The 26,535-nt window shown below is 41.2% G+C and overlaps 1 protein-coding gene across 1 annotated transcript in view; it reads left to right on the forward strand.

Moving 5' to 3' along the window:
* Nucleotides 1-24,349, forward strand: part of DTHD1 (death domain containing 1) — a 71,894-nt gene extending 47,545 nt beyond the window's left edge. Inside the window, exons 8-10 of the mRNA XM_075333768.1 lie at nucleotides 9,963-10,207; nucleotides 14,860-14,917; nucleotides 23,669-24,349. Coding sequence (XP_075189883.1) covers nucleotides 9,963-10,207; nucleotides 14,860-14,917; nucleotides 23,669-23,970 — 605 coding nt within the window. The 3' untranslated portion in view covers nucleotides 23,971-24,349. The remainder of the gene's footprint in view (nucleotides 1-9,962; nucleotides 10,208-14,859; nucleotides 14,918-23,668) is intronic.
* Nucleotides 24,350-26,535: the final 2,186 nt, after the last annotated feature.

Below are 26,535 nucleotides of genomic sequence, written 5' to 3' on the forward strand. Positions count from 1 at the left end.
TCCAATAAACAAGCAAATTACAATTTTTTTTATGAATAGTGTTATTCTTGTAAACATGTACTAAAATATAAATATAACTAAGAATAAGAAAACAGTAACAGGGTTTATAAAGGTCAGAAAAGATTCATAGGGGTTCAAGATAAGGATTTCATTTTTGTAAATTTTCATACCTTTAAGCTATGTTCACACACTGCATCTTTTCTTAACCACAAAGATACAACCAACATATGCAACCGCATATAACAATTGAATTTTTATTAGATATTAAAATTATTAAAATATCAAAAAACAAGGATGTCTCCAAAAAGCAGAACCCCTCCTGGAAGAAGCATCGCTAATGCGAAACGTTCATTGGGTGTGTGGGACACCATTACTGTTGTTTTTTGACTCCCTTATAAGTATACTGCGGGTTAACACAGAACCTTTTCTGCTAAGCCATATGTTTATTTTGAAATTCTTTTTGGATATCTTTTAAGCACACTTGTGTTTGTACTTTGTTACTTTGTTTAAATTCTTGTATTATTTGTATTTTGATTGGTCCAATTGTAATCAATGGTTATCATAGTATCATAGTATCATAGTTTTTAAGGTTGAAGGGAGACTCTAAATCCATCTAGTTCAACCTGTAGCCTAACATGTTGATTCAGAGGAAGGCAAAAAAAAACCAAAAAAAAAACCCCCAGTGTGACAAACAAGTTCCAATGGGGAAAAAATTTCCTTCCTTCATCCACATCCGGCAATCAGACTATTTCCCTGGATCAACACCCTGTCATAAAATCTAATATACATAACTGGTAATATTAAATTTTTCAAGAAAGGCGTCCAGGCTCTGCTTAAATGTTAGTAGCAGAGATGAGCGAACCGGTCCCGGTTCGGCTCGAGGTCGGCTCGACAGAACGGGGGTCCCGTTCGAGTTCGGTTCGTCGAACGTTCGACGAACCGAACTCGAACGTATAGGCTATAATGGGAGGCAATCACAAACACATAAAAATGCATTATAAATGTACACAAACAGTTAATAAACATTGCCATAACACTTACCGGTCCTCGCGATCCCTTCTGCACTCTGTCTCCTGCCGCTATTCCATCCGATGATCGCTGAATCCTCCCGGTGACCTGCACTGCCAGCAAAGAAGCAGGACCTATCGTGACGTCAAAATAGCCATGTGACCAGTCACGTGGCTATTATCTCATTGGCTACAGACTGGTCACATGACTATGAGACGTCATGTAGGACCTGCGAGTGCATCTCTCCTGTACACGGTGCACATATGTGTATCGCCGTGTACCGGCGACATGCTCTAGCACACGGTCGACTCCCCGTTCCGTTAGGGACCGGCTGACACAGCCGGTCATTAACGGAGATCACCGTTGCCATAGCAACTCAGTTAGCGGTGACGTCACCGCTAACCGCGGCTCCGAGAGCACCGTTGCTATGGTAACGCGTCTGTCAGCATTACCGCTAGCAGCCAGCACTGATCACTCACAGAGTGAAGGCTGTACGCTGCTTCCCGATTGTAGTGAGCATTGTAGTGAGGATGAGGTTCCCCAGCCCCAAGTGATGAGCTGGTGAATCTCATCCTCACTACAATCGTCACTACTACTACACTAGAAAGAAAGAAGACAGAAGAGCAGGATCGTGGAGGGGTGACAGGGGGTAATAAAGATGGAGTCTCTAATGTGTCTGTGTATTTATTTCTATTAAAGTATTTTTTCTCTGTGTGGTGTCTTTTTTTTAACCCTTTATTGGAGATTCTTAATGGCCGGGTCAAACGTGCCTGACATTAAGAATCTCTGGCTTAATACTGGCTGGTAAAACAAAGCCAGTATTAACTCATGATTACCCAACAAGCCACCCGGCTCCAGGGCTGTTGGAAGAATTGGATACAGCGCCAGATGATGGCGCTTCTATGAGAGCGCCATTTTCTGGGACGGCTGCGGACTGAAATCCGCAGCAGAGGCGCCCACAAACCTCGGGCTAACCTGTGCTGCGGATTCCAATCCCCAGCTGCCTAGTTGTACCCGGCTGGACACAAAAATAGGGCAAAGCCCACGTCATTTGTTTTTTAATTATTTCATGAAATAAGTGAAATAATTAAAAAAAACGGGCTTCCCTATATTTTTGGTTCCCAGCCGGGTACAAATAGGCAACTGGGGGTTGGAGGCAGCCCGTGGCTGCCAGCTGTACCTGGCTAGCATACAAAAATATGGCGAAGCCCACGTCATTTTTTTGGTGGGCAAAAAACTTCTGCATACAGTCCTGGATGGAGTATGCTGAGCCTTGTAGTTCTGCAGCTGCTGTCTGCTCTTCTCCATACAGACAGACAGCAGCTGCAGAACTACAAGGCTCAGCATACTCCATCCAGGACTGTATGCAGAAGTTTTTTGCCCCCTGAAAAAATTATGTGGGCTTCGCCATATTTTTGTATGCTAGCCAGGTACAGCAGGCAGGTACGGCTACCCCCAACCCCCAGTTGCCTATTTGTACCCGGCTGGGAACCAAAAATAAAGGGAAGCCCTTTTTTTATTATTTCATGAATTTCATGAAATAATTAGAAAACAAATGACGTAGGCTTTGCCCCATTTTTGTGTCCAGCCAGGTACAACTAGGCAGCTGGGGATTGGAATCCGCAGCACAGGTTGGCCTGAGCTTTCTGGGCCCCACTGCTGCGAATTGCAGTCTGCAGCCACCTCAGAAAATGGCATTTTCATAGAAGCGCCATCTTCTGGCGCTGTATCCAACTCTTCCAGCACCTGCCTGCTATACCTGGCTAGCATACAAAAATATGGCGAAGCTCACGTCCTTTTTTTGTAGTTTTTTGGCAAAAAAAATAAAAAATGCTTCCCTGGATTTTCCATTGCCAGTGAAGGTAACACCAAGCAGTGGGGGTTAGCAGCCAGTAGCTGCTTGGATTACCCTTAGCTAGCAATACAAAAAATGCAGCGGGAGCCCATATATATTTTTTTTAATTATTTATTTAAATAACTAAAAATAAAATGGGCTTCCCTGTATTTTGATTGCTGGACATCACAGTGCTGTAAAAATAAATCTTTAAAAAAATGACGTAGCGCTCCGCGGTATTTTTGATTCTCAGCGCAGATAAAGCAGACAGCTATGGGTTGCCACCCCCATCTGCCTGCCGTTACCTTGGTTGGCAATCAAAATACAGGGAAGCCCATTAATTTTTTCTATTTAAAAAATAGTTAAAAAAAAAAAATTACGTTGGGTCCCCCCATTTTTGATAGCCAGCTAGGGTAAAGCAGACGGCTGTAGCCTGAAAACCACAGCTGGCAGCTTTACCGTGGTTGGGGATCCAATGTGGAGGTCCCCTCAGGCTCTTTTTTATAATTATTTTATAAATATTAATAATTACACAATAAAAGTAGGGTCCCCCCCAAATTGGATCACCAGCCAAGGTAAAGCGGACAGCTGTGGTCTGGTATTCTCAGGGTGGGAAGGTCCATAGTTATTGGGCCTTCACAGCCTAAAAATAGCAGGCCGCAGGCACCCCAGACGTGGCGCATCCACTAGATGCGCCAATCCTGGCGCTTCACCCCAGCTCATCCCGTGCCCTGGTGCAGTGGCAAACGGGGTAATAAATCGGGTTGATACTAGCTGTAAAGTCACCTGAGATCAAGCCCAGCAGTTTGTGATGTCATGGCGTCTATTAGATACCCAACATCATAAACTGTCAGTACTAACAAAAACAAAAAATCGACAAAAGAAATTTATTTGAAAAAACAGTCCCCAAAACATTTCCTCTTTCACCAATTTATTGTAAGAAAAAAAATAAAGGGGTCCCACGACGACTCTGGACCGTCTAGAATATGGGGGGGAGACACTCAGGGAACGTATCCCCCATTTTCTAGGAGTGCGGACCCTTCATGTGAGGAGTGTGGGTGCAATGAATCTGCACTCACTCTCCCCGGGTCCACAGCAGCAGAGTCCATGTCGTAATGGTTGCTACCAAAGGTGCAATGCCCTGCTCATGAGGTAAGGGCATGCCTAATCAGGAGAACTACTGTAGAGGAAGCTCTGCTCACTGGTATATAGGTGCTCAGAGGTAATAATAGATAAAATTAGTGAGTAACCTCGGCACTCTATATCTCCCAGACTAAGTCAGTAAGTCACAATGGATAGTAATGCAAAATCACTCTTTATTGGTCCGTATTAAGAAAAATTTTTTTTCATAAGCATATATGTTTTTGTCCAAAACAAGTTACAAATGACGTTTCGGCCTGAGCCTTCGTCAGATTGGACTTATCTGCATGTAATCATGAAAAATGACAATAATCAGTATCACATAAGCGTGAGAGAACAATAACATAAACTCGAACAATGTAGAGGTACAATTGGGATGCAGCAAAAAAATTGCAACACAGCAAGAAATTAAACACATGATACAAATGTCATAATACAGTACAAGGACAATATAGTAATGACAAATATGGGGTCAGAGTAGGCTTAGACAGCTCTGGTACGAAAGAGATGTCAATCATAAAGTAACATGTGCAGTAGGTGTAGAGCTACAGTATGCATGGCAGAATTAATGGGTAGACTGACCATAGAAAAAGAACGGAGAAAAAGTGGAGAAAAAGTGGAGAAAAAGTGGAGAAAAAGTGGAGGAAAAAGTGGAGAAAAAAGTGGAGAAAAAGTGGAGAAAAAGTGGAGAAAAAGTGGAGAAAAAGTGGAGCATAAGAGGAGAAAAAGTGGAGAAAAAGTGGAGAAAAAAGTGGAGAAAAAGTGGAGAAAAAAGTGGAGAAAAAAGTGGAGAAAAAGTGGAGAAAAAGTGGAGAAAAAGTGGAGAAAAAGTGGAGAAAAAGTAGAGCATAAGAGGAGAAAAAGTGGAGAAAAAGTGGAGAAAAAAGTGGAGAAAAAAGTGGAGAAAAAGTGGAGAAAAAGTGTAGAAAAAGTGGAGAAAAAGTGGAGAAAAAGTGGAGCATAAGAGGAGAAAAAGTGGAGAAAAAAGTGGAGAAAAAGTGGAGAAAAAGTGGAGTAAAAGGTGGAGAAAAAGTGGAGAAAAAGTGGAGCATAAGAGGAGAAAAAGTGGAGAAAAAGTGGAGAAAAAAGTGGAGAAAAAGTGGAGAAAAAAGTGGAGAAAAAAGTGGAGAAAAAGTGGAGAAAAAGTGGAGAAAAAGTGGAGAAAAAGTGGAGCATAAGAGGAGAAAAAGTGGAGAAAAAAGTGGAGAAAAAAGTGGAGAAAAAGTGGAGAAAAAGTGGAGCATAAGAGGAGAAAAAGTGGAGAAAAAAGTGGAGAAAAAGTGGAGAAAAAGTGGAGAAAAAGTGGAGAAAAAGTGGAGAAAAAGTAGAGCATAAGAGGAGAAAAAGTGGAGAAAAAGTGGAGAAAAAAGTGGAGAAAAAGTGGAGCATAAGAGGAGAAAAAGTGGAGAAAAAAGTGGAGAAAAAGTGGAGAAAAAGTGGAGAAAAAGTGGAGCATAAGAGGAGAAAAAGTGGAGAAAAAAGTGGAGAAAAAAGTGGAGAAAAAGTGGAGCATAAGAGGAGAAAAAGTGGAGAAAAAGTGGAGAAAAAGTGGAGAAAAAGTGGAGAAAAAGTGGAGCATAAGAGGAGAAAAAGTGGAGAAAAAAGTGGAGAAAAAATGGAGAAAAAGTGGAGAAAAAGTGGAGAAAAAAGTGGAGAAAAAAGTGGAGAAAAAGTGGAGAAAAAGTGGAGAAAAAGTGGAGCATAAGAGGAGAAAAAGTGGAGAAAAAGTGGAGAAAAAAGTGGAGAAAAAGTGGAGCATAAGAGGAGAAAAAGTGGAGAAAAAAGTGGAGAAAAAGTGGAGAAAAAGTGGAGAAAAAGTGGAGCATAAGAGGAGAAAAAGTGGAGAAAAAAGTGGAGAAAAAGTGGAGAAAAAGTGGAGAAAAAGTGGAGAAAAAGTAGAGCATAAGAGGAGAAAAAGTGGAGAAAAAGTGGAGAAAAAAGTGGAGAAAAAAGTGGAGAAAAAGTGGAGAAAAAGTGGAGCATAAGAGGAGAAAAAGTGGAGAAAAAAGTGGATAAAAAGTGGAGAAAAAGTGGAGAAAAAGTGGAGCATAAGAGGAGAAAAAGTGGAGAAAAAGTGGAGAAAAAGTGGAGAAAAAAGTGGAGAAAAAGTGGAGCATAAGAGGAGAAAAAGTGGAGAAAAAAGTGGAGAAAAAGTGGAGAAAAAGTGGAGAAAAAGTGGAGAAAAAGTGGAGCATAAGAGGAGAAAAAATGGAGATTAAGAGGAGAAAAAGTGGAGAAAAAGTGGAGAAAAAAGTGGAGAAAAAAGTGGAGAAAAAGTGGAGCATAAGAGGAGAAAAAGTGGAGAAAAAAGTGGAGAAAAAGTGAAGAAAAAGTGGAGAAAAAGTGGAGAAAAAGTGGAGCATAAGAGGAGAAAAAGTGGAGAAAAAGTGGAGAAAAAAGTGGAGAAAAAGTGGAGCATAAGAGGAGAAAAAGTGGAGAAAAAGTGGAGAAAAAGTGGAGAAAAAGTGGAGAATAAGTGGAGAAAAAAATGGAGAAAAAGTGGAGAAAAAGTGGAGAATAAGTGGAGAAAAAAATGGAGAAAAAGTGGAGAAAAAGTGGAGAAAAAAATGGAGAAAAAGTGGAACACCCTTTGGTACCTTTCATGTGGCACTAAGGGGTGCTTAGCTTTGTATTTAGCCAAAAAAATGAAAAAAAAATGACGTAGGGTTCCCCCTAGTTTTGTAGCCAGCTAGGGTAAAGCAGACGGCTGCAGCCTGCAGACCACAGCTGGCAACCTCACCTTGGCTGGTAATCCAAAACTGAGGGCACCCCACGCTGTTATTTTAAATTAAATAAATAATTAAAAAAAAAAACACGTAGGGGTCCCCCAAAATTGGATCACCAGCCAAGGTAAAGCAGACAGCTGGGGCCTGATATTCTCAGACTAGGGAGGTCCATGGTTATTGGAATCTCCCCAGCCTAAAAATAGCAGGCCGCAGCCGCCCCAGAAGTGGCGCATCCATTAGATGCGCCAATCCTGGTGCTTCGCCCCAGCTCATCCCGCGCCCTGGTGCGGTGGCAAACGGGGTAATATATGGGGTTAATACCAGATGTGTAATGTCACCTGGCATCAAGCCCTGGGGTTGGTGAGGTCAGGCGTCTATCAGATACCTGACATCACCAACCCAGTCAGTAATAAAAAAAAATAGACAACAAACACATTTTTATTTGAAAAAACACTCCCCAAAACATTCCCTCTTTAACCAATTTATTAGATTGAAAAACAAATCCAGGTCTGGTGTAATCCAAGGGGTTGCCATGATGATCCACACTGTCCCAGTCAATGAAGAGCAGGATGTTCCCCATTGGCTGGGAGAGCAATGCAGTGACCTGAGCTAACATCAATGGGTCAGCCCAGGTCACTGCAGGGGGGTGACAAGTGCTGCTGTCAGCGAGGTACATTACCTGCGCTGATCTCCAGCACACTGACAGCCCCTGTCACTGAGGTCAATGACCGGCGCCTTCACAGCAAGTATCGCGAGAGGTCCGTGACATCACCGCTAGTCAGTCTCGGGTCGGAAGCGAGAGGTGATGTGACAAGCGGCGGCCATGGAGGACAGTGACAGCGCTGAGGTCGGGATGGCGGGACTTCATCACCGCAGGTAAGCCGAGCGGGGGGGATGTGTGTGTTTGTGTGTGTGTGTGTGTGTGTGTGTGTGTGTGTGTGTATGTATGTATGTGTACAATACATGCCGCGGGCAGGAGGGGGTGGAGTGAGCTGAGCGGGGAAGTGTGAGCTTCCTGCACGTAACTAAGATAAACATCGGGTTACTAACCAAAGCGCTTTGCTTGGATACCCGATGTTTATCTTGGTTACCAGCTTGTGGCAGGCTGCCAGCGATGGCTCCTGCACACTGTAGCTGTAAAAAGCCCTGCTTTTTGCTGCTAGAACCGTTCTCGAACGTATCTAGAACTATCGAGCTTTTAGCTAAAAGCTCGAGTTCTAGTTCGATCTCGAACAGCCCAAAAATCACTCGAGCCTAGAACTGGAGAACCACGAACCGCGAACCGCGCTCAACTCTAGTTAGTAGTGAATCACTCATTACAACCTCATGCGGCAGAGAGTTCCATAGTCTCACTGCTCGTACAGTAAAGAATCCTCATCTGTGATTATGATTAAACCTTCTTTCCTCAAGACGTAGCGGATGCCCCCGTGTTCCAGTCGCAGGACTAGGTGTAAAAAGATCTTTGGAAAGGTCTCTGTACTGTCCCCTCATATATTTATACATTGTGATTAGATCCCCCCTAAGCCTTCGTTTTTCCAGACTAAATAACCCCAGGTTTAATAACCTGTCTTGGTATTGCAGCCCACCCATTCCTCTAATAATCTTGGTCGCTCTTCTCTGCACCCTCTCCAGTTCAGCTATGTCCTTCTTATATATCGGTGACCAGAATGTTACTAATTACACTATACGGGGAGTTGTCTGACTAGGTGTTCCCAATATACTATCTACCCTTTGAGGGGTTCTGCTTTTTGGAGACATCCTTGTTGTTTGATATTTTAATCATTTTTAATATCAAATAAAAATTCAATTGTTTTTGAAGATGCCCAGTGTGGACAGCAAAATAGAAATCTCATAGACTTTGCTGGAAAAAGGAAATGCAGGCATTTAGGTGCATCTTTGTGACCTCAAAAATGCACCAAAAATGCAGTAAAAGATGCAGCGTGTGAACACAGCCTTACCCAAAGGAACAGACACTAGTGTACCTATGTGAATTAATGCTTCTCCTTATCCTCAGTATTGCTTTTCCTAAACCAAATCTTGATAGTATCTAAATGATAGCATTTAAAGGGATCTGTACTCAGCTTTTTACCGCCTAATCAGAAAGTAGCATAATTTAGAGAAAGAGCCCCAAATTCCAGCGATATATCAAATACTGGGCTGTTTGCTGTAGTTTTAGAAAACAACGTAAATGTAATTCTCCTGTATATCTAATTACTGGGAGTTAAAGAAAATGCTTACATTTAATTTTTTAGATCTGCACTCCAAATTTAGAATATTTTATGACATTTAGAAAGCAAATCTTTATTTGTACTTCCAATTAAGATGTAGAATGACTGACATACAGTATATTCCTCCTTTTTCACTGAAACCATGTGAGCACTGTTACTGGACTGGCCCAATGATGGTCATCCCCCTTTACTTTATTGCCTATCTGGTCACAGATGGATTTCTATTGTGATGATAATAATAATAATACGTTTTATTTCTATAGCGCAAACATATACCGCAGCGCTTTACAATAAAGAGGGAACATGTACAGACAATATGAGACAATACAAAATAACAAATTTAAGATACCAGGAGGAGTGAGGGCCCTGCTCGATAGCTTACAGTCTATGAGGAAATAGGGGAGACACAAAAGGTGAATGGGGGGAGAAAAGCTTGTCATATATGGTCCAGCCATCGATTTAATAGGGTATTCAAAAGCAGCTGCATGAACCAGTCGGTGAGAATTTATACAGGTACAGGAGACGAGAACTGGAAGTACATTTTTTGAAGGGCAGAAAGGGACTAGATTAGATCAGGGCAGTGAGGTGATAGGCTAGTCTAAAGAAATGCATTTTTAGGGCCCGCTTAAAGGTGTGGATGTTGGGAATTAATCGGATTTCTCTTGGTAGTGTGTTCCAGAGCATAGGCGCAGCTCATGAGAAATCTTGAAGACGGGAGTGGGAGGTTCGAATTGTTGAGGATGTCAGTCTTAAGTCATTAGCAGAGCGGAGGGCACGGGTGGGGTAATAGACAGAGATGAGGGAGGAGATGTAGGGTGGTGTGGAACCGTGGAGAGCTTTGTAAGTGAGAGTGATAAGTTTATATTGGATTCTGTAACGGATAGGCAACCAGTGCAATGACTGGCACAGAGCAGAGGCATCAGTGAAGCGGTTGCAGAGGAAAATGATCCTGGCTGCGGAATTCAGGATGATACCATTTCATAGATTTGTAATGTAATAGTGAATTATTATTTGATTATCTTTTAGATACTAAAGAGTCTGGAAAGACATTTAAACTTACATTTCATTCACAAAGAATGCAGAAAAAGATTTTGGAAATTAGTGTTGTGGATGAGTTTGGAAACTACAGTTCTCCACATTTTAAGGGAACTGTTGCTTTTTATAAAATATCAAAAGATGAAATTATAGAGAATTATAAGTCGGGACAGTGCGCAAATAACTACTTACAACAAAGAACTCCAGTATGCAAACTGTCAGTAACTCTTCCAAAGGTATGTCTTCAGTCAAGATTTATAGTATGCAGTTTAAATAATGTATATACAGTGCTGGCCAAAAGTATTGGCACCCCTGCAATTCTGTCAGATAATACTCAGTTTCTTCTTGAAAATGATTGCAATCACAAATTCTTTGGTATTATTATCTTCATTTATTTTGCTTGCAATGAAAAAAACACAAAAAAAATGAAACAAAAATCAAATCATTGATCATTTCACACAACACTCCAAAAATGGGCCAGACAAAAGTATTGGCACCCTTAGCCTAATACTTGGTTGCACAACCTTTAGCCAAAATAACTGCGAACAACCGCTTCCGGTAACCATCAATGAGTTTCTTACAATGATCTCCTGGAATTTTAGACCAATCTTCTTTGGCAAACTGCTCCATTTCCCTGAGATTTGAAGGGTGCCTTCTCAAAACTGCCATTTTGAGATCTCTCCACAGGTGTTCTATGGGATTCAGGTCTGGACTCATTGCTGGCCACTTTAGTAGTCTCCAGTGCTTTTTTTCAAACCATTTTATAGTGCTTTTTGAAGTGTGTTTTGGGTCATTGTCCTGCTAGAAGACCCATGACCTCTGAGGGAGACCCAGCTTTCTCACACTGGGCCCTACATTATGCTGCAAAATTTGTTGGTAATCTTCAGACTTCATAATGCCATGCACACGGTCAAGCAGTCCAGTGCCAGAGGCAGCAAAGCAACCCCAAAACATCAGGGAACCTCCGCCATGTTTGACTGTAGGGATCGTGTTCTTTTCTTTGAATGCCTCTTTTTTTTCCTGTAAACTCTATGTTGATGGCTTTTCCCAAAACGCTCTACTTTTGTCTCATCTGACCAGAGAACATTCTTCCAAAACATTTTAGGCTTTCTCAGGTAAGTTTTGACAAACTCCAGCCTGGCTTTTTTATATCTCGGAGTAAGAAGTGGGGTCTTCCTGAGTATCCTACCATACAGTCCCTTTTCATTCAGACACCGACGGATATTACGGGTTGACACTGTTGTACCCTCAGATTACAGGGCAGCTTGAACTTGTTTGGATGTTAGTCGAGGTTCTTTATCCACCATCCGCACGATCTTGCGTTGAAATCTCTAGTCAATTTTTCTTTTTAATCCACATCTAGGGAGATTAGACACAGTGGCATGGGCTTTAAACTTCTTGATGAAACTGTGTACGGTAGACACAGGCACTTTCAGGTCTTTGGAGATGGACTTGTAGCCTTGAGATTGCTCATGCTTCCTCACAATTTGGATTCTCAAGTCCTCAGACAGTTCTTTGGTCTTCTTTCTTTTCTCCATGCTCAATGTGGTACACACAAGGACACAGGACAGAGGTTGAGTCAACTTTAATCCATGTCAACTGGCTGCAAGTGTGATTTAGTTATTGCCAACACCTGTTAGGTGCCACAGGTAAGTTACAGGTGCTGCTAATTGCACAAATTAGAGAAGCATCACATGATTTTTCAAACAGTGCCAATACTTTTGTCCACCCCCTTTTATGTTTGGTGTGGAACTATATCCAATTTGGCTTTATGACAATTTTTTTTCATTGAAGACAAATTAAATGAAGATAATAATACCAAAGAATTTGTGATTGCAATCATTTTCAAGAATAATCTGAGTATCATCTGACAGAATTGCAGGGGTGCCAATACTTTTGGCCAGCACTGTATATATATATATATATATATATATATATATATATTATTGTGTTCTGTTCAAATTTGAAAATGGAATTTCCATTTTTTATTTAAAATTTATTAGGCCACAGCCTTAGGATTACTTAGGAAACATCTTGTTTTTCATGTATCTATTTTTTTAAGCAAACTTTTCTCACCATATTTTGTGTGTGATAGTATTAGATTTCTAAGGGTTAAACAACTTATACAAATCTATATATAACTGCCCTGATAAATTCTTGTCAAATGATCTTCATCTTGTGGTTTGGAAAACAATAACTCCCGAGAGCCAGTGAGCCCATGGTTGGGAATCACTACTTCCCATTACTGGCCAATACACAGGCAGTGTCGCGGGCGGGGAGGAGGGTGTCAGGACTGCGCTCACCCCTCTGCTCGGGTCCGGCTGCTGCTGCTCAGTGGTGGCTCGAGCTGTGGGCCTGATCCCGGGGGTTCTCGAGCGGCGCTCCTCGCCCGTGAGTGAAAGGGGATTGGGTTTGGGATATAGTCTATTGTCCGTGATGCCACCCACGGTTGTGGTGATTTGTTGACACCACCGCTGCTCTGTATGGGGATCCCGGGAGTGATGGTGTGAAGCAGCAAGTTGTTGTGTTGCCCCTCCGTGGGTAGGGGTTGGTGATCCCAGGGCCCAGTGATGAGGTGGGAGATGCAGGGCCTGGTGGGCGCAGGGACGCAGGGGCAGCGCTGTGCCTTGCGGCACTGTGGTACTCACTCAGCCTGAGATGGTGACACAGTTCTCGGTAAACCACACGGCTGGGAAGACGGTTCCCACGGACGGCTGCACTTGCTTTCCCCAGAAGGTGACGGTGATGATCGCCTTGTCCTGCACCTATGATGGTTGTGGTTGCGATGGGTTCCCACCGGTAACCCGCTCCCCGGCTTGGTTATGGGCCGGAGGAGCCCTACTCTTTGCCCGCAGGCGCTGGCCCTGAGAAACTGGTGCCCTGGCGGTGGCGGTGTCTCTCCGTTACTGGTTGGACGGTTGCCTTCAATCGGGACTTGGCTGTTTGGAGACGGTCGTCCCCTTCACTGACGGATTTGGCAAATTATGGCGACTCCTAGCCTTGCCGGGGTCCGAGAGCCCCCTGCCCTGGTGCTGACTGTTCCTTGTACACTGCTCCAAACCGCCGGGTCACCACCCGTCCACGGTCCTTCCAGTGACCTCCGAGCAGTCACCCCTGCGGACAATCACCGCCGTCTGCTGACCTTGCTGTCACTTAGCCCGGGGCACACACCCGGACCAACTTCAGGCTTTACAAACTGTCCCTTTGCACCTTACTTCAGCTTTTCTCTTAAGCTCCTCTACCACTTCACTTCACTTCACTTTCACTTCCTAAACTGAACTTCCACTTCACTGTTTACTCAAGCTCTCCCTGAGCTCAACTGCCTGGTTCTTCCCGCCTCCAGAGCTGTGAACTCCTCGGTGGGCGGAGCCAACCGCCTGTCCCACCCCCTGGTGTGAACATCAGCTCCTGAGGAAGGCAACAAGGATTTTTGGGTTAGCTGATGTGCCTAACTGGGGTGTAGGGTGTGGTGATGTAATGACCTGTGACCCCTGGCTTGCCCAGGGCGTCACAGCAGATATCTCTTGGGCAGTGAGATGTCTGCTTTTTGGACTCGCATATCACTGGAATGTATAAATATGTTCCCTGTCAAAGGGTAAAGTATGCGTTGGGGGGCCGGGACAGACAGCTCATGCAGACAGCAGCAAGGTATGGCATTCTACATACTAGTAACTATGAGAATAGCCTCCAAAAAATAAGAGGCTAATCTCAAAAGAAAAGGATAGGGTGAAAGATATAATATAAAAACAATAAAGTTTATTGAATATATTCACAACAATGTATACAAATTCATATATAGAGAAACATAATTAAAAGACAGGGTTTTTCCTAAATAGGGTATAACAAGTTGGTTGCTCTCTGAGACTACCCGGAATCTGAATAATTTGCATGTAATAGTGTATTAAAACCTCATAGAAAATCTCTGTATAAGGCTAGGTGGCCAAAGTATATATCCAGAGACAGAATAATTCTGTGCAAAGAGGTATTATAAAAGTCTAGTGTGCATACCTGGGTGTCAATTGGATGGTCCTGCATCCCCATGGCCCTAACGCGCTTTTCATTGTCACTTCTTCAGGGAGGAATGTCCTCCATTAATAGAGCAGAATTATCCATTAATAGCAACGAAATTAAGGAAACAGTGGTTAGTCATTTTATATAACCAGGCCACTCCCAATGTACACACATACTTTAAGCCAAAACAAACTTAAATGAGGAGTTTAAATGGCCAGAATATCTTAACCCCACCAAGAAAAAATGATATTCCAAAGCCTGTCTATAAATAACAATAATTTTTATTTAGAAAATTACATAGACAGTACAATATATTTAATTCATTCTATGTGGGGTTGCAAATAAGAGCACTCCAATTACATCATGTATTATACATATAAGAAAGGCATGAAAATTGTGGGGACACCAAAAATAAGCCCTAAAATAGGACAGCACCCTGGCACCTGAGCTCAAATACACAGGATAACATAAGGGGTTAAAGTCCATGTATATAATAAGGATGTGGTAAAGTTGTCAAATTCAGAACGGATTACCCGTAATGCTTATATTCAGTCACTAGGTGGCACTAAAATAGCGTCCAACCGCCCATTATCCATATGATGTGACTAACTGGCATATATAATACACAACTATAACCATCATCATCCGGACTTAGACATATTGATAAAAGGTGTTCAGCACTGATATAAGGGGGCATCCAACCCCGACCTACGTTTCAAATCGATCTTCCTTGGGGGGCCACCTTTAGGCATTACGATTAGAATTAGATATTGGGTGTATGGTCTGATAATGTTTATATTTAAAATAGAATTTGATTTCTGATATCGCTAACAATGATTCTTATCACAACTCAATGTTTCTGATTCTGTGGTTCCAGATGGAGAAAAATATTAGTCGTCCATCAAGTACAAAACTTTTGACAGTGGGACCGAAAGGTATGAACTCTAATTGAGCTTTACTGATAGTCATTTTTTTTTTATACATTTTCATACTTCCCTCCTTTTTTCCAAAAGAAAAACTTGAAATTTCTGCTGAGAAATTTCCATATGATAACTTTTTCTTTGTGGGATGAGAGCAGTAGGTTAGAATGATCTCATTCAATTCACACTACAAAGTACTAAAAACATTCAAGTTAAATGGTGAAAAAAACAAAACAATTCTGTCAACGTTTTTGGGAATTTGAATTTATTGCATTCTTTGTATGGTAAAAAAAGATCTGGCAACATATTTCTCCAGATAAGTACCTTTACAACAATGCCACGCATGTACAGTGCCTTGAAACAGTATTCATACTTGGTGAATTTTTCCATGTTACACCCACAAGGTTAAGTGTATTTTAATGGGATTTTATATGATATACCTGCATTAAATAACAAGTATTTCTGAAGTGTAAGTGAAATTATACATGGTTTTCTAAATATTTGAAAAATGTAAATCGAAAAATTGTGATGTGCATTTGCATTCTGCCCCTCTGAGTCAATATTTTGTAGGACCAAAGTTTGCTCTAATTATTGTTACAAGTCTTTAGGGGTATCTCTCTACCAGCTTTGCATATCAGAGGCATCTTTACAAAATACTTCTAGCCCACTGAGATTGGATGGAGAGCATCTGTGAATAGCAGATTCTCAGTGAAATTTAGGTCTGGACTGTGACTGGGCCATTCAAACACATGAATATGCTTTGCTCTAAACACTTCATTGTAGCTCTGGCAAAATGTTTTTGGTCATTGTTGGTCATTGTTCTCCGGCAATGTGAATCTATGCCCAAATCTCAAGACTTTTGCAACCTCTAACAGGATTTCCTCCAGGATTGCCTTGTATTTATTCCATCAACTCTGACCCTTTCCCAACTGAAGAAAAGCCTCCCCACAGCATTATGCTGTTACTACCATGTGTGACAGTGGGGATGGTGTTTTCATAATGAAGTGCACTGTTAGTATTCCAGCAAATATAGTGCTTTGCATTTAGCTCAAAAAGTTCTACTTTGGTCTCATCCAACCAGAGCACCTTCTTCCACGTTCTAGCTGTATCACCTACATGGCTTGTGGAAAAAGGTTTTCTGGTTAAGCTAAAATAGACCTTTTCTGGCTAAATTCAAAACATTAAATCACAGGAACACTACCGATCACCCTAAAGGTCCAGTCACACTAAGCAACTTACCAGAGATCCCAACAACGATAGGGATCGCTGGTAAGTTGCTAGGAGGTTGCTGGTGAGATGTCACACTGCGACGCTCCAGTGATCCCACCAGCAACCTAACCTGGCAGGGATCGCTGGAGCGTCGCTACACAAGTTGCTGGTGAGCTCACCAGCAACCAGTGACAAGCCCCCAGCGCTGCGTGGAAGATGCTGCGCTTGGTAACTAAGGTAAATATCGGGTAACCAACCCGATATTTACCTTGGTTACCACCGCACGGAGCTACACGTGCAGAGAGCAGGGAGCAGCGCACACTGAGTGCTGGCTCCTTGCTCTCCTAGTTACAGCACACATCGGGTTAATTAACCCGATGTGTGCTGCAGCTAAATGTGCACAGAGCAGGGAGCAGCGCACACCGCTTAGCGCTGGCTCCTTGCTCTCCTAGTTACAGCACACATCGGGTTAATTAACTCGATGTGTGCTGCAGCTAAATGTGCACAGAGCAGGGAGCAGCGCACAATGCTTAGCGCTGGCTCCTTGCTCTCCTAGTTACAGCACACATCGGGTTAATTAACCCGATGTGTGCTGCAGCTACATGTGCACAGAGCAGGAGCCGGCACTGACAGTGAGAGCGGAGGAGGCTGGTAACAAAGGTAAATATCGGGTAACCAAGGACAGGGCTTCTTGGTTACCCGATGTTTACATTGGTTACCAACCTCCGCAGAAGCCGGCTCCTGCTGCCTGCACATTTAGTTGTTGCTGTCTCGCTGTCACACACAGCGATCTGTGCTTCACAGCGGGACAGCAACAACTAAAAAATGGCCCAGGACATTCAGCAACAACCAACGACCTCACAGCAGGGGCCAGGTTGTTGCTGGATGTCACACACAGCAACATCGCTAGCAACGTCACAAAAGTTGTTCGTTAGCAGCGATGTTGCTAGCGATGTTGCTAGCGATGTTGCTTAGTGTGACGGGGCCTTTAGAAACCAATCCCCACCGTCAGACATGGTGGTGGCAGCATCATGCTGTGAGGATACTTTTCTTCAGCAGAGATAGGGAAGATGGTCTGAATTGATGAAAAGATGGATGGAGCTAAATACAGGTCAATCCTAGAGGAAAACCTGTTAGAGGCTGCAAAAGAACTGAGACAGGGGTGTAGGTTCTCCTTCCACCATGACAATGACCCTAAACAAACTGCCAGAGCTACAATGGAATAATTTAGATCAAAGCATATTAATGTGTTCCAGTCCAATCCTATTGAGAATTTGTGATAAGACTTGAAATTGCTATTCATAGACGCCTCCATCGACTCTCGCTGAGCTAGAGCTATTTGCAGAAAAGAATGGGCCAAATGTAAAGCCTCCAGACTTGTAAAGTTGGCAGACACATCCACTAAAAGACTTGTAGTAGTAATTGCAGTGAAAGGTGGGCCTACAAATTGTTGAATGAGGGGTACTCAATATACATATGCACATCACAATTTTCAGATTTATATTTTTAAAATATTTAGAAAACCATGAATCATTTACTTCATGCTTCACAAATTCTTGACACTTAGTCTTGGTGTATAAAATTAAATCCCAATAAAATACATTTAAGTTTGTGAGTATAATGTGAAAAATGAGGAAAGGTTCAGGGTATAAACTGTAAATACTTTTTCAAGGAACTATATAATCTTTTTATTCATATTTTAGAAGCTTAAAAAAAATCATAATATTTACCCAAGCCCCATAACCTTTTTCTTAAAAGAATTTGCCATTAAAGGTTTTTGGCATTTCGATTTTGGCTTTCTTTACGACAATTATTGTATGTGTTAAACCATTTTTATATTTTCATAGATTGGAGTTTTACAGAAAATTCAATAACAAAGATGATATTTTTTTTAAGTTCTTAATTCATTTTTATTTCACTGGAGCAGGAATGAGTTAAATATGGTGTTGGGTTTTTTTTAACATAAAAACATGATAAATATAGAACTGTGCAAAAATTTTAGACAAGTGTGGAAAAAATGCTGCAAAAATAAAAGTGTTTGTTTACTTTTATCAATCAATAAAATGCTAAGTGAATAAACAAAATAGAAGTCAAAATCAAATCAATATTTGGTGTGTGACCACTATTAGCCTTTAAAATAGTATTAATTCTTCTATACAGAGTGTCTTGAAAAAGTATTCACACCTCATGACTTTTCCCCATTTTTTTTCAAGTTACACCAACAAACTGAAATATATTTTATTGGGATGTTGTGTGATATACAAACATAAAGTAGCAAGTATTTGTGAAATGTAAAGGAAATGACAAATGGGTTTTAAATATTTTAAATATTTAAATCTGAAATGCATATGCATTAAGCCCTTTTGATTCAATACTTTATAGGACCACCTTTCGCTGCAATTACAGCTACAAGTCTTTTGGGGTATGTCTCTACCAGCTTTTCACATCTAGAGGCTGACATGTTTGGCCATTTTTTTTTTCCAAAATAGTTCTAGCTCAGTGAGACCGGATGGAAAGCGTCTGAACAGAAATTTTCAAGTCTTGCCACAGATCATCAATGGGAATTAGTTCTTGACTGTGACTGGGCCAATCGAACATATGAATATGCTTTGATCGAAACCATTTCATTGTAGTTCTAGCAGTGTGTTTAACCTCTTCACGACATGTGACATACTGGGTATGTCATAGATCGTGTCAGGTTATTGTCTGCCAACTGCCCACGTCAGCTGATTTTAACAGCTGACATGTGCGGCAATCAGGCATGAATGGATTCGCCTCCCACTCGTGCCTGTTAACTTCTTACTGCGCGCTGTGAAAATGTCACAGCACGATGTAACAGTGGGCCGCAGTAAGCATTCACTTACCCGGCTCCATCGGAAGTCACGTGATGTGATCATATGGATCCGATTGTTGCCATGGTAGCACAGGGTCATGTAATGACTCCTGTAGCTGTCATGAGTCAGTTCCTCTTACAGAGAGCAGACTGCAGAGTGTAATAGGAGAGCTGCTTTTGTGCAGATCTGAGCGATGCTGCTCTGATCTACACAATGGAATAAGCAATCAGACTGCTGATCATCATAGTCCCCTATGGGGCCTAGTAAAATAAAAAGTTCAAATCACCCCTCATTCACCCAATTGAAAATTAAAGGGTTAAAAAAATAAAAAATATACACATATTTGGTATTGCCGCATTCAGAAATGCCCAATCTATGAAAATATAAAATCAATTAATCTGATCGGTAAGCGGCATAGCGGCAAAAAAATTCCAAACACCAAAATTAAGTTTTTTGGTTGCCGCAAATTTTGCACAAAATGCGATCAAAATGGCGCTTCTGTGCAAAAATGCTACTGTTAAAAATGTCAGCTCAACAAAAAATAAGCAGTCACTGAACCATAGATCCCAAAAAATAAGAACACTACGGATCACGTAAAATGGCGCAAAAACTGCGCCATTTTTTCTGGACAAATTTCTGGTTTTTTTTAACCCCTTAGATGAAAGTAAACCTATACATGTTGGGTAACTACGAACCTTTACCAACCTGAGGCATCACATCGACACATCAATTTACCATATAGAGAACACAGTGAATAAAATATCTCAAAAACAATCATGCAAATGCACTTTTTTTGCACTTGGAATTTTTTTGCCGTTTTCCAGTACACTATGTGGTAAAATTTATGGTATTATTTCAAAGTAGAACTAGTCCTGCAAAAAATAAGCTCTTATATGGCAATATTGACAGAAAAATAAAAAAAGTTACGGCTCTCGGAACAAGGGTAGACAAAAAAAAAAGGAAAAACGGAAAATCGCCCAGGGGAGAAGGGGTTAAGGCAGTTGTTCTGTTTAAAGGGGAACATACACCCTAGTCTCAAGTCTATTGCAGCCTCTAACAGGTTTTCCTCAAAGATTGCCCTGTATTTAGCTCCATCCATCGTCTTATCAACTGTGACCAGCTTCGCTATTGTTCCTGAAGAAAAGCATCTACACAGCATAATACTGCCAACATCATGTTTGATGGGGGTGATGCTGTTTTCGGTTGTGGGGCACACAGTTAGTTTTCTAGCATTTTGCATGTAATCCTAAAAGTTCTACTTTTGTCTCATCTAAATAGAGTGCCTTCTCCCATATGTGTCCCCCACATAATGTTTTCTCAAACTACAAATGGGACTTCTTATGGATTGCTTTCAAAAAATGCTTTCTTCTTGACACTCTTCCATGATGACCAGATTTATGGACTACACGACTAATAGTTTTCCTGTTGACAGATTCTCCCACCTAAGCCCTGGATCTCTGCAGCTTCTCCAGAGTGACCATGGGCCTCTTGACTGCTTCTTAGATGGTGATGTCTTAGAAGAGTTGGAATTTTGCTATACTTCTTACATTTTTGGATCATGTATTGAATAGTGCTCCGTGACATGTTCAGAACTTGGGCTCTTTTTTATATAGCCTAACCCCTCTTTACTCTTCTCCACAACTTTACCTTTGACCTGTCTGGTGTGTTTCTTGGTTTTCATGATACTTTTTTTCCCTAACGTTCTCAAACAAACCTCTGAGGCCTTCACAAAATAGCTTTAATTATACTGAGAGTAAATTACACAGGTGGACTCAATTTACTAATTATGTGATTTCTGGAGGCAATTGGTAACTTAGTCTTTTATTTGGGGTATTCAACTACAGGCAGATGAAACAAGTGCTTGTCACAATTTTCAGATTTATATTTTTTAAACATTTAAAAAATCTTGTATCATTTCCTTTGCACTTCGCAATACTTGCAACTTCATGATGGAATATCATAAAATCTTAATAAAATAGATTTCAGTAAGTTTGTGGGTAATATATGAAAAATATGGGAAGGTTTATAGGTATGAATACTTTTTCAAGGTACTGTACATTGGCTCAAAGTTAGCAACTCAGTAGGTGTTACGCTCACCGAGGGGCAGTGAGCGTCCGGGGGTGGACCCACTGGACTGTGCACCAGACTCCCTTGAGAAAGCGACCAGTAGTGAACCCCTATACAGGGACTGTGTGGTGCCTCCCCAAAGGGCCTAAATGCACGGCAGCCAGAAACCGGTAGCATTAGTCTCTTTAAGGCCAGGTATAGCACAGGTGTGACGTCCACAGCAGGTAGAACACGGGTATGGCACAGGTGAAGTCCACAGCAGGTATGGCACAGGTGACGCCGACAGCAGGTATGGCACATGTGACGTCCACAGCAGGTATGGCACAGGTAACGTCCACAGCAAGTATGGCACATGTGACATCCATAGCAGGTATGGCACAGGTGACGTCCACAGCAGGTATGGCACAGGTGACATCCACAGCACGTATAGCACAGGTGGCACTATGGCAAGACAAACGATTAGGAACAAGTAGCTGGTGCACAGATACAAGCAATAGTACACAAGGGGCGTGGATACTAGCAATGCACTATTAGGAGCATTTCTTGGGCGCCTTCTGTTGGGGAAGGCGAACTTAAATGCTCTTTTGGTAACAGGTGACCGCTGAGGTCACTTCGAGGTAATGGGACGCTACCACTTTAAGAAAGGGGGCGTGGCCTCATGCGCAGCCTAAGATCACTTACTGCAGATCTGTTTGTGGCCGGGAGGCAGGAAGAGGCTGCAGCAGCCTTTGGAGCAGAGCGCATGACCCGGGAGTGAGTTAGAAGCACAGCAGGACCTGAATCAGGAGCAGAGCCTGCATAGCCATGGGACAGGTAAGAGGAAGGACGTCGCTGCTCACCAAACATCTAAATAAATTGCTTTTGGGGTCTACTTTCCAAAATGGGGTCTCTTGTAGGGAAGCTCCACTGTTTAGGCACCTCATTGGTTCGCCAAATGCGACATGGCATCCATTATTTATTCCAGACATCTTTGTGCTCTCAAATACAAATGGTGCCCCGTCCCTTCCTAGCCCTTCTGTGCTCCAACACAGTAGATTTCCACCACATATCGAGTATCATCGTACTCAGAAGAAATTGCAAAAAAAATTATATAGTGCAATTTCTCCTTTTACCCTTGTAAACATGAAAGATTTGCAGTTAAAACAACATTTTTGTGGTAAATATTTAGTTTTTTATTTTCACAGCTCATTATAAAAATCTGTGAAGCACCTGAGGTTTCACACTGCTCACAAACATCTAGATAAATTTCTTGAGCAGGCAAGTTTCCAAAATGGGGTCATTCATGGAGGAGCTCTACTGTTTATACACATCAGAGGCTCTCCAAATGCAACATGTCATCCGCTATCTATTTCAGACAATTTTACTCTCTGAAATTCAAATGGCGCTCCTTCCCTTCTGCCATGTTCCAAAACAGTAAATTTTCACCACATATGGGGCATCAGCATACTCAGAAGAAATTTCTCAACAAATCTTATGATGAATTTTCACCTGTTACCCTTGTAAAAAATGAAAGATTTGGGGAAAAGCAATATTTTTGGGGTTAACAATGTATTTTTTTATTTTCACGGCTCAATGTTATTCAAGGAGAATGGAAAGCGTTTAAAAAATTGTAAACTTTATTATATCCATTAAAATGTCCAAAACCCAACACACGGTAGACACATAGGAACAGGATAGAGGATTTCTTTCTACGCGTTTCAACCTAATAAGGTCTTAATCATGGAAGGGAGGGAGCTCCACTGTTTAGGTACATCAGGGACTCTCCAAACGCGATATTGTGTCAATTTCCACCACATATTGGGTATCGGTGTAAGATATATTTCATAACAAATTGTCTGGTGCATTTTCATTGGCTTCCCTTGTGAAAATGCAAAAATTGGGGCTAAAATAATATTTTTTGTGGTGACAAGTAAAATTTTAATTTTTTACTTCCACATTGCTTTAGTTTCTGTGAAGCAGAAGGTTAATACACTTCTTGGGTGTGATCTTGAGTACTTTGAGGAGTGCAGTTTTTAGAATGGTGTCACTTTTGGGTCTTTTCTATCACCTAGGCCTTTGAAAGTCACTTGAATTGTGATGTGGTTCCTAAAAAAAAAGGTTTTGTACATTTAGTTGGAGAAATTGCTGATAAACTTTGAACTTTCAAACTTCCTAACAAAAAAATGTTTAAAAAATTGTGTCGATGTAAAGTAGACATGTGGGAAATGTTATTTATTAACTATTTTGGGTGACATAACTGCTTGGTTTAAGGTCATGAAAATACAAAGTTTGAAAATTTTGAAATGTTTAAAATTTTCACTACATTTCTGATATTTTTACAAAGAAACTAAAAAATATCATCCTAAATTTACCAATATCATGAAGTATAATATTTCACGATAAAACAGTCCCCAAATTACTGGGACCTGTTCAAGCGTTTCACAGTTATTACATCACTGGTCAAAATTGAAAAAAATATTCTGGTCAGGAAGGTGAAAACAAGCTGGGGGGTAAAGGGGTTAAAGCATTCTTACTTTACAGTGTTTTTTCCACAAATCCTCAAAACGTTTGCACACGATAACCATGAAAGGTTTCCAGATTTTGGAAACTGTATTTTAAGAAGTTATCCACTTATGAATGATGTAATTGTATCTTTTTCTATATGATGTCTTAATAGATATGCTGTGGGACAGTGTTCTGAAATGGGTAGCTGAAGAACTCTCAGAAGAAGATGCCACAGAACTGTTACATTCTTTACCCATTCATCGCAGTACTATCCAGCTAGTGAGACTAAAAAGCCCAAATAACTTGACTAATCAGATCTACGAACTGCTAAGTCTGTGGAAGAAAAGGCTCCCCACATCAATAGATAAATTGCGACTTTTAGGTCAACACCTTCAAAAGACTGGAAGAAGTGATCTAGTGGAGCAGATGAAAGTGAAATGGGAGCCCAACATGCGTGGACTAGCAACTCTGTAAACTTTTAGGAATGTCTCACGCAGCATATTAAGAAACTTTTGAAAGGTTGCACAGTACTTCTCAATGGCAAAAATAATCTACTGTACATCTGTGTATTTTTTTTTTTACTAAAAATTGTCTTAATGGTTCAATGATAAAACAAATAAAAAATAAATATGAAAATGAAACTACAAAGTAAAGTAGCAAATGTAAGAATTCGAATCAGTACCAGATTTGCATCCCAGGAACCAAAGGCATACAGATTTTGCATTGAGATCATGTTCTGAGAACACATGACTGCATACAGTACAAGAGGAGCCATTGCTGTCAACTGCCACCTGAATCTATTGATGATTTGCCAAAAATCAAGTTTCCAAGTATAGAGTTTTATCTCTCCCATTTACAAAAACCTGATACTCGTACAGTGAGGAAAAAAGTATTTAGTCAGCCACCAATTGTGCAAGTTCTCCCACTTAAAAAGATGAGACAGGCCTGTAATTGACATCATAGGTAAACCACAACTGTGAGACACAAAATGAGAAAAAAAATCCAGAAAATCATCTTGTCTTATTTAGGAAGATTTTTTTTTTTGCAAATTATGGCAGAAAATAAGTAATTAGTCATCTAAAAACATGCAAGATTGTTGGCTCTCATAGACGTGTAACATCTTCCTTAAGAGGCTCCTCTGTCCTCCACTCATCACTTGTAGTAATGACACCTGTTTGAACTTGTTATCAGTATAAAAGACACCTGTCCACAACCTCAAACAGTCACACTCCAAACTCCACTATAGTGAAGACCAAAGAGCTCTCGAAGGACACTAGAAACAAAATTGTAGCCCTGCACCAGGCTGGGAAGACTGAATCTGCAATAGGCAAGCAACTTGGTGGGATGAAATCAACTGTGGGAGCAATAATAAGAAAATGGAAGAGATACAAGACCACTGATAATCTCCCTCGATCTGGGGCTCCATGCAAGATCTCACCATGTGGTGTGAAAATGATCACAAGAACGGTGAGCAAAAATCCCAGAACCACACAGGGGTTCCTAGTGAATGATTTGCATAGGTCTGGGACCACTGTAACAAAAGCTACCATAAGTAACACACTTTGCCGCCAGGGACTCAGATCCTGCAGTGCCAGACGTGTTCCCCTGCTTAAGCTAGTACATGTCCGGGCCCATCTGAAGTGTGCTAGAGCCCATTTGGATTATTCAGAAGAGTATTGGGAGAATGTCATATGGTCTAGTGAAACCAAAGTAGAACTGTTTGGTAGAAACACAACTCGTCGTGTTTGGAGGGGACAGAAGGCTGAGTTGCATCCAAAGAACACCATACCTACCGTGAAGCATGGAGGTGGCAAAATCATGCTTTGGGGCTGTGTACATGAAAGAATGAATGGGGCTATGTATCGTGAGTAGAGCTGAGCGGATTGCTCATAATCTGGGTCCGGCGGATCCGTCGCGGGTTGTGAAAGAAGTCCGGATCCGATCCGGAATCCGGACCAATGTAAGTCAATGGGGAGCGGATCCGGGGATGAGAGAGAGAGAGAGAGAGAGAGAGAGAGACTAACAGTGTGTCAACCTTATGAAGACTTACAGAAAACGTTTGACCTCTGTCATTGCCAACAAAGGATATATAACAAACTATTGAGACTAAACTGTTGTTATTGACCAAATACTTATTTTCCACCATAATTTCCCAAAAAAATCTTGCCAAATCAGACAAGGTGATTTTCTGGATTTATTTTCTCATTTTGTCTCTTATAGTTGAGGTTTACCTATAATGTCAATTACAGGCCTTTCTCATCTTTTTAAGTGGGAGAACTTGCACAAATGGTGGTTGACTAAATACTTTTTTTTTCCCCACTGTATGTGTGTTAGGTAAATGGAAAATGTCTTGAAAACAAGTTTGGCTTATCTCTACCACAGTTGCTCTTGACTTGACCGATCATAAAAAAGTAAATCACTGGAGGTAAATTTCATGTATTACTTAATGAATAATTATTTTTTTTTAAGAATCAAAATTAGTTGTCCTGGTGAAAAAAAGTTAAATCAACAACTCCATTGATGATTTATAACATGATGATGGTTTAAACAGTGCTCCTCTCCATCCTGAAAAAAAACAGATTTATTAAGAACTAGCTGTACTACCCGGCTTCGCCTGGGTTAATAACTGTTGTTAACAACATAGAATGTATTAACAAAAATTTATTCTGCACACAAAAAACACAAAACAAATAGATAGAAATGTAATTATTAAAAGGCAAAAACTAAGCTAATAGAAGCATTTCACAACATATATTTCAACACCACAGATATTCCACACAGATTTAACTAAATTGGCCAAGTAATGTGCTCCGTCTGTCTCTTTCCAGGTCTGTCTTTTTTTCCCCATCTATCTCTTTCCCCATCTGTCTCTTTCCCTGTCTGTCTCTTTCCCCATCTGCCTGTCTGTCTGTCTCTTTTTTTTGTCTGTCTCTATCTCTCTGTTTCTTTCCCCACCTGTCTCTTTCCAGGTCTGTCTCTTTCCAGGTCTGTTTCTTTCCAGGTCTGTCTCTGTCTGTCTCTTTCGCTGTCTGTCTCTTT

The sequence above is a fragment of the Anomaloglossus baeobatrachus genome, chromosome 1 (assembly GCF_048569485.1).
Source record: "Anomaloglossus baeobatrachus isolate aAnoBae1 chromosome 1, aAnoBae1.hap1, whole genome shotgun sequence".
NCBI classification, from domain to species: Eukaryota; Metazoa; Chordata; class Amphibia; order Anura; family Aromobatidae; genus Anomaloglossus; species Anomaloglossus baeobatrachus.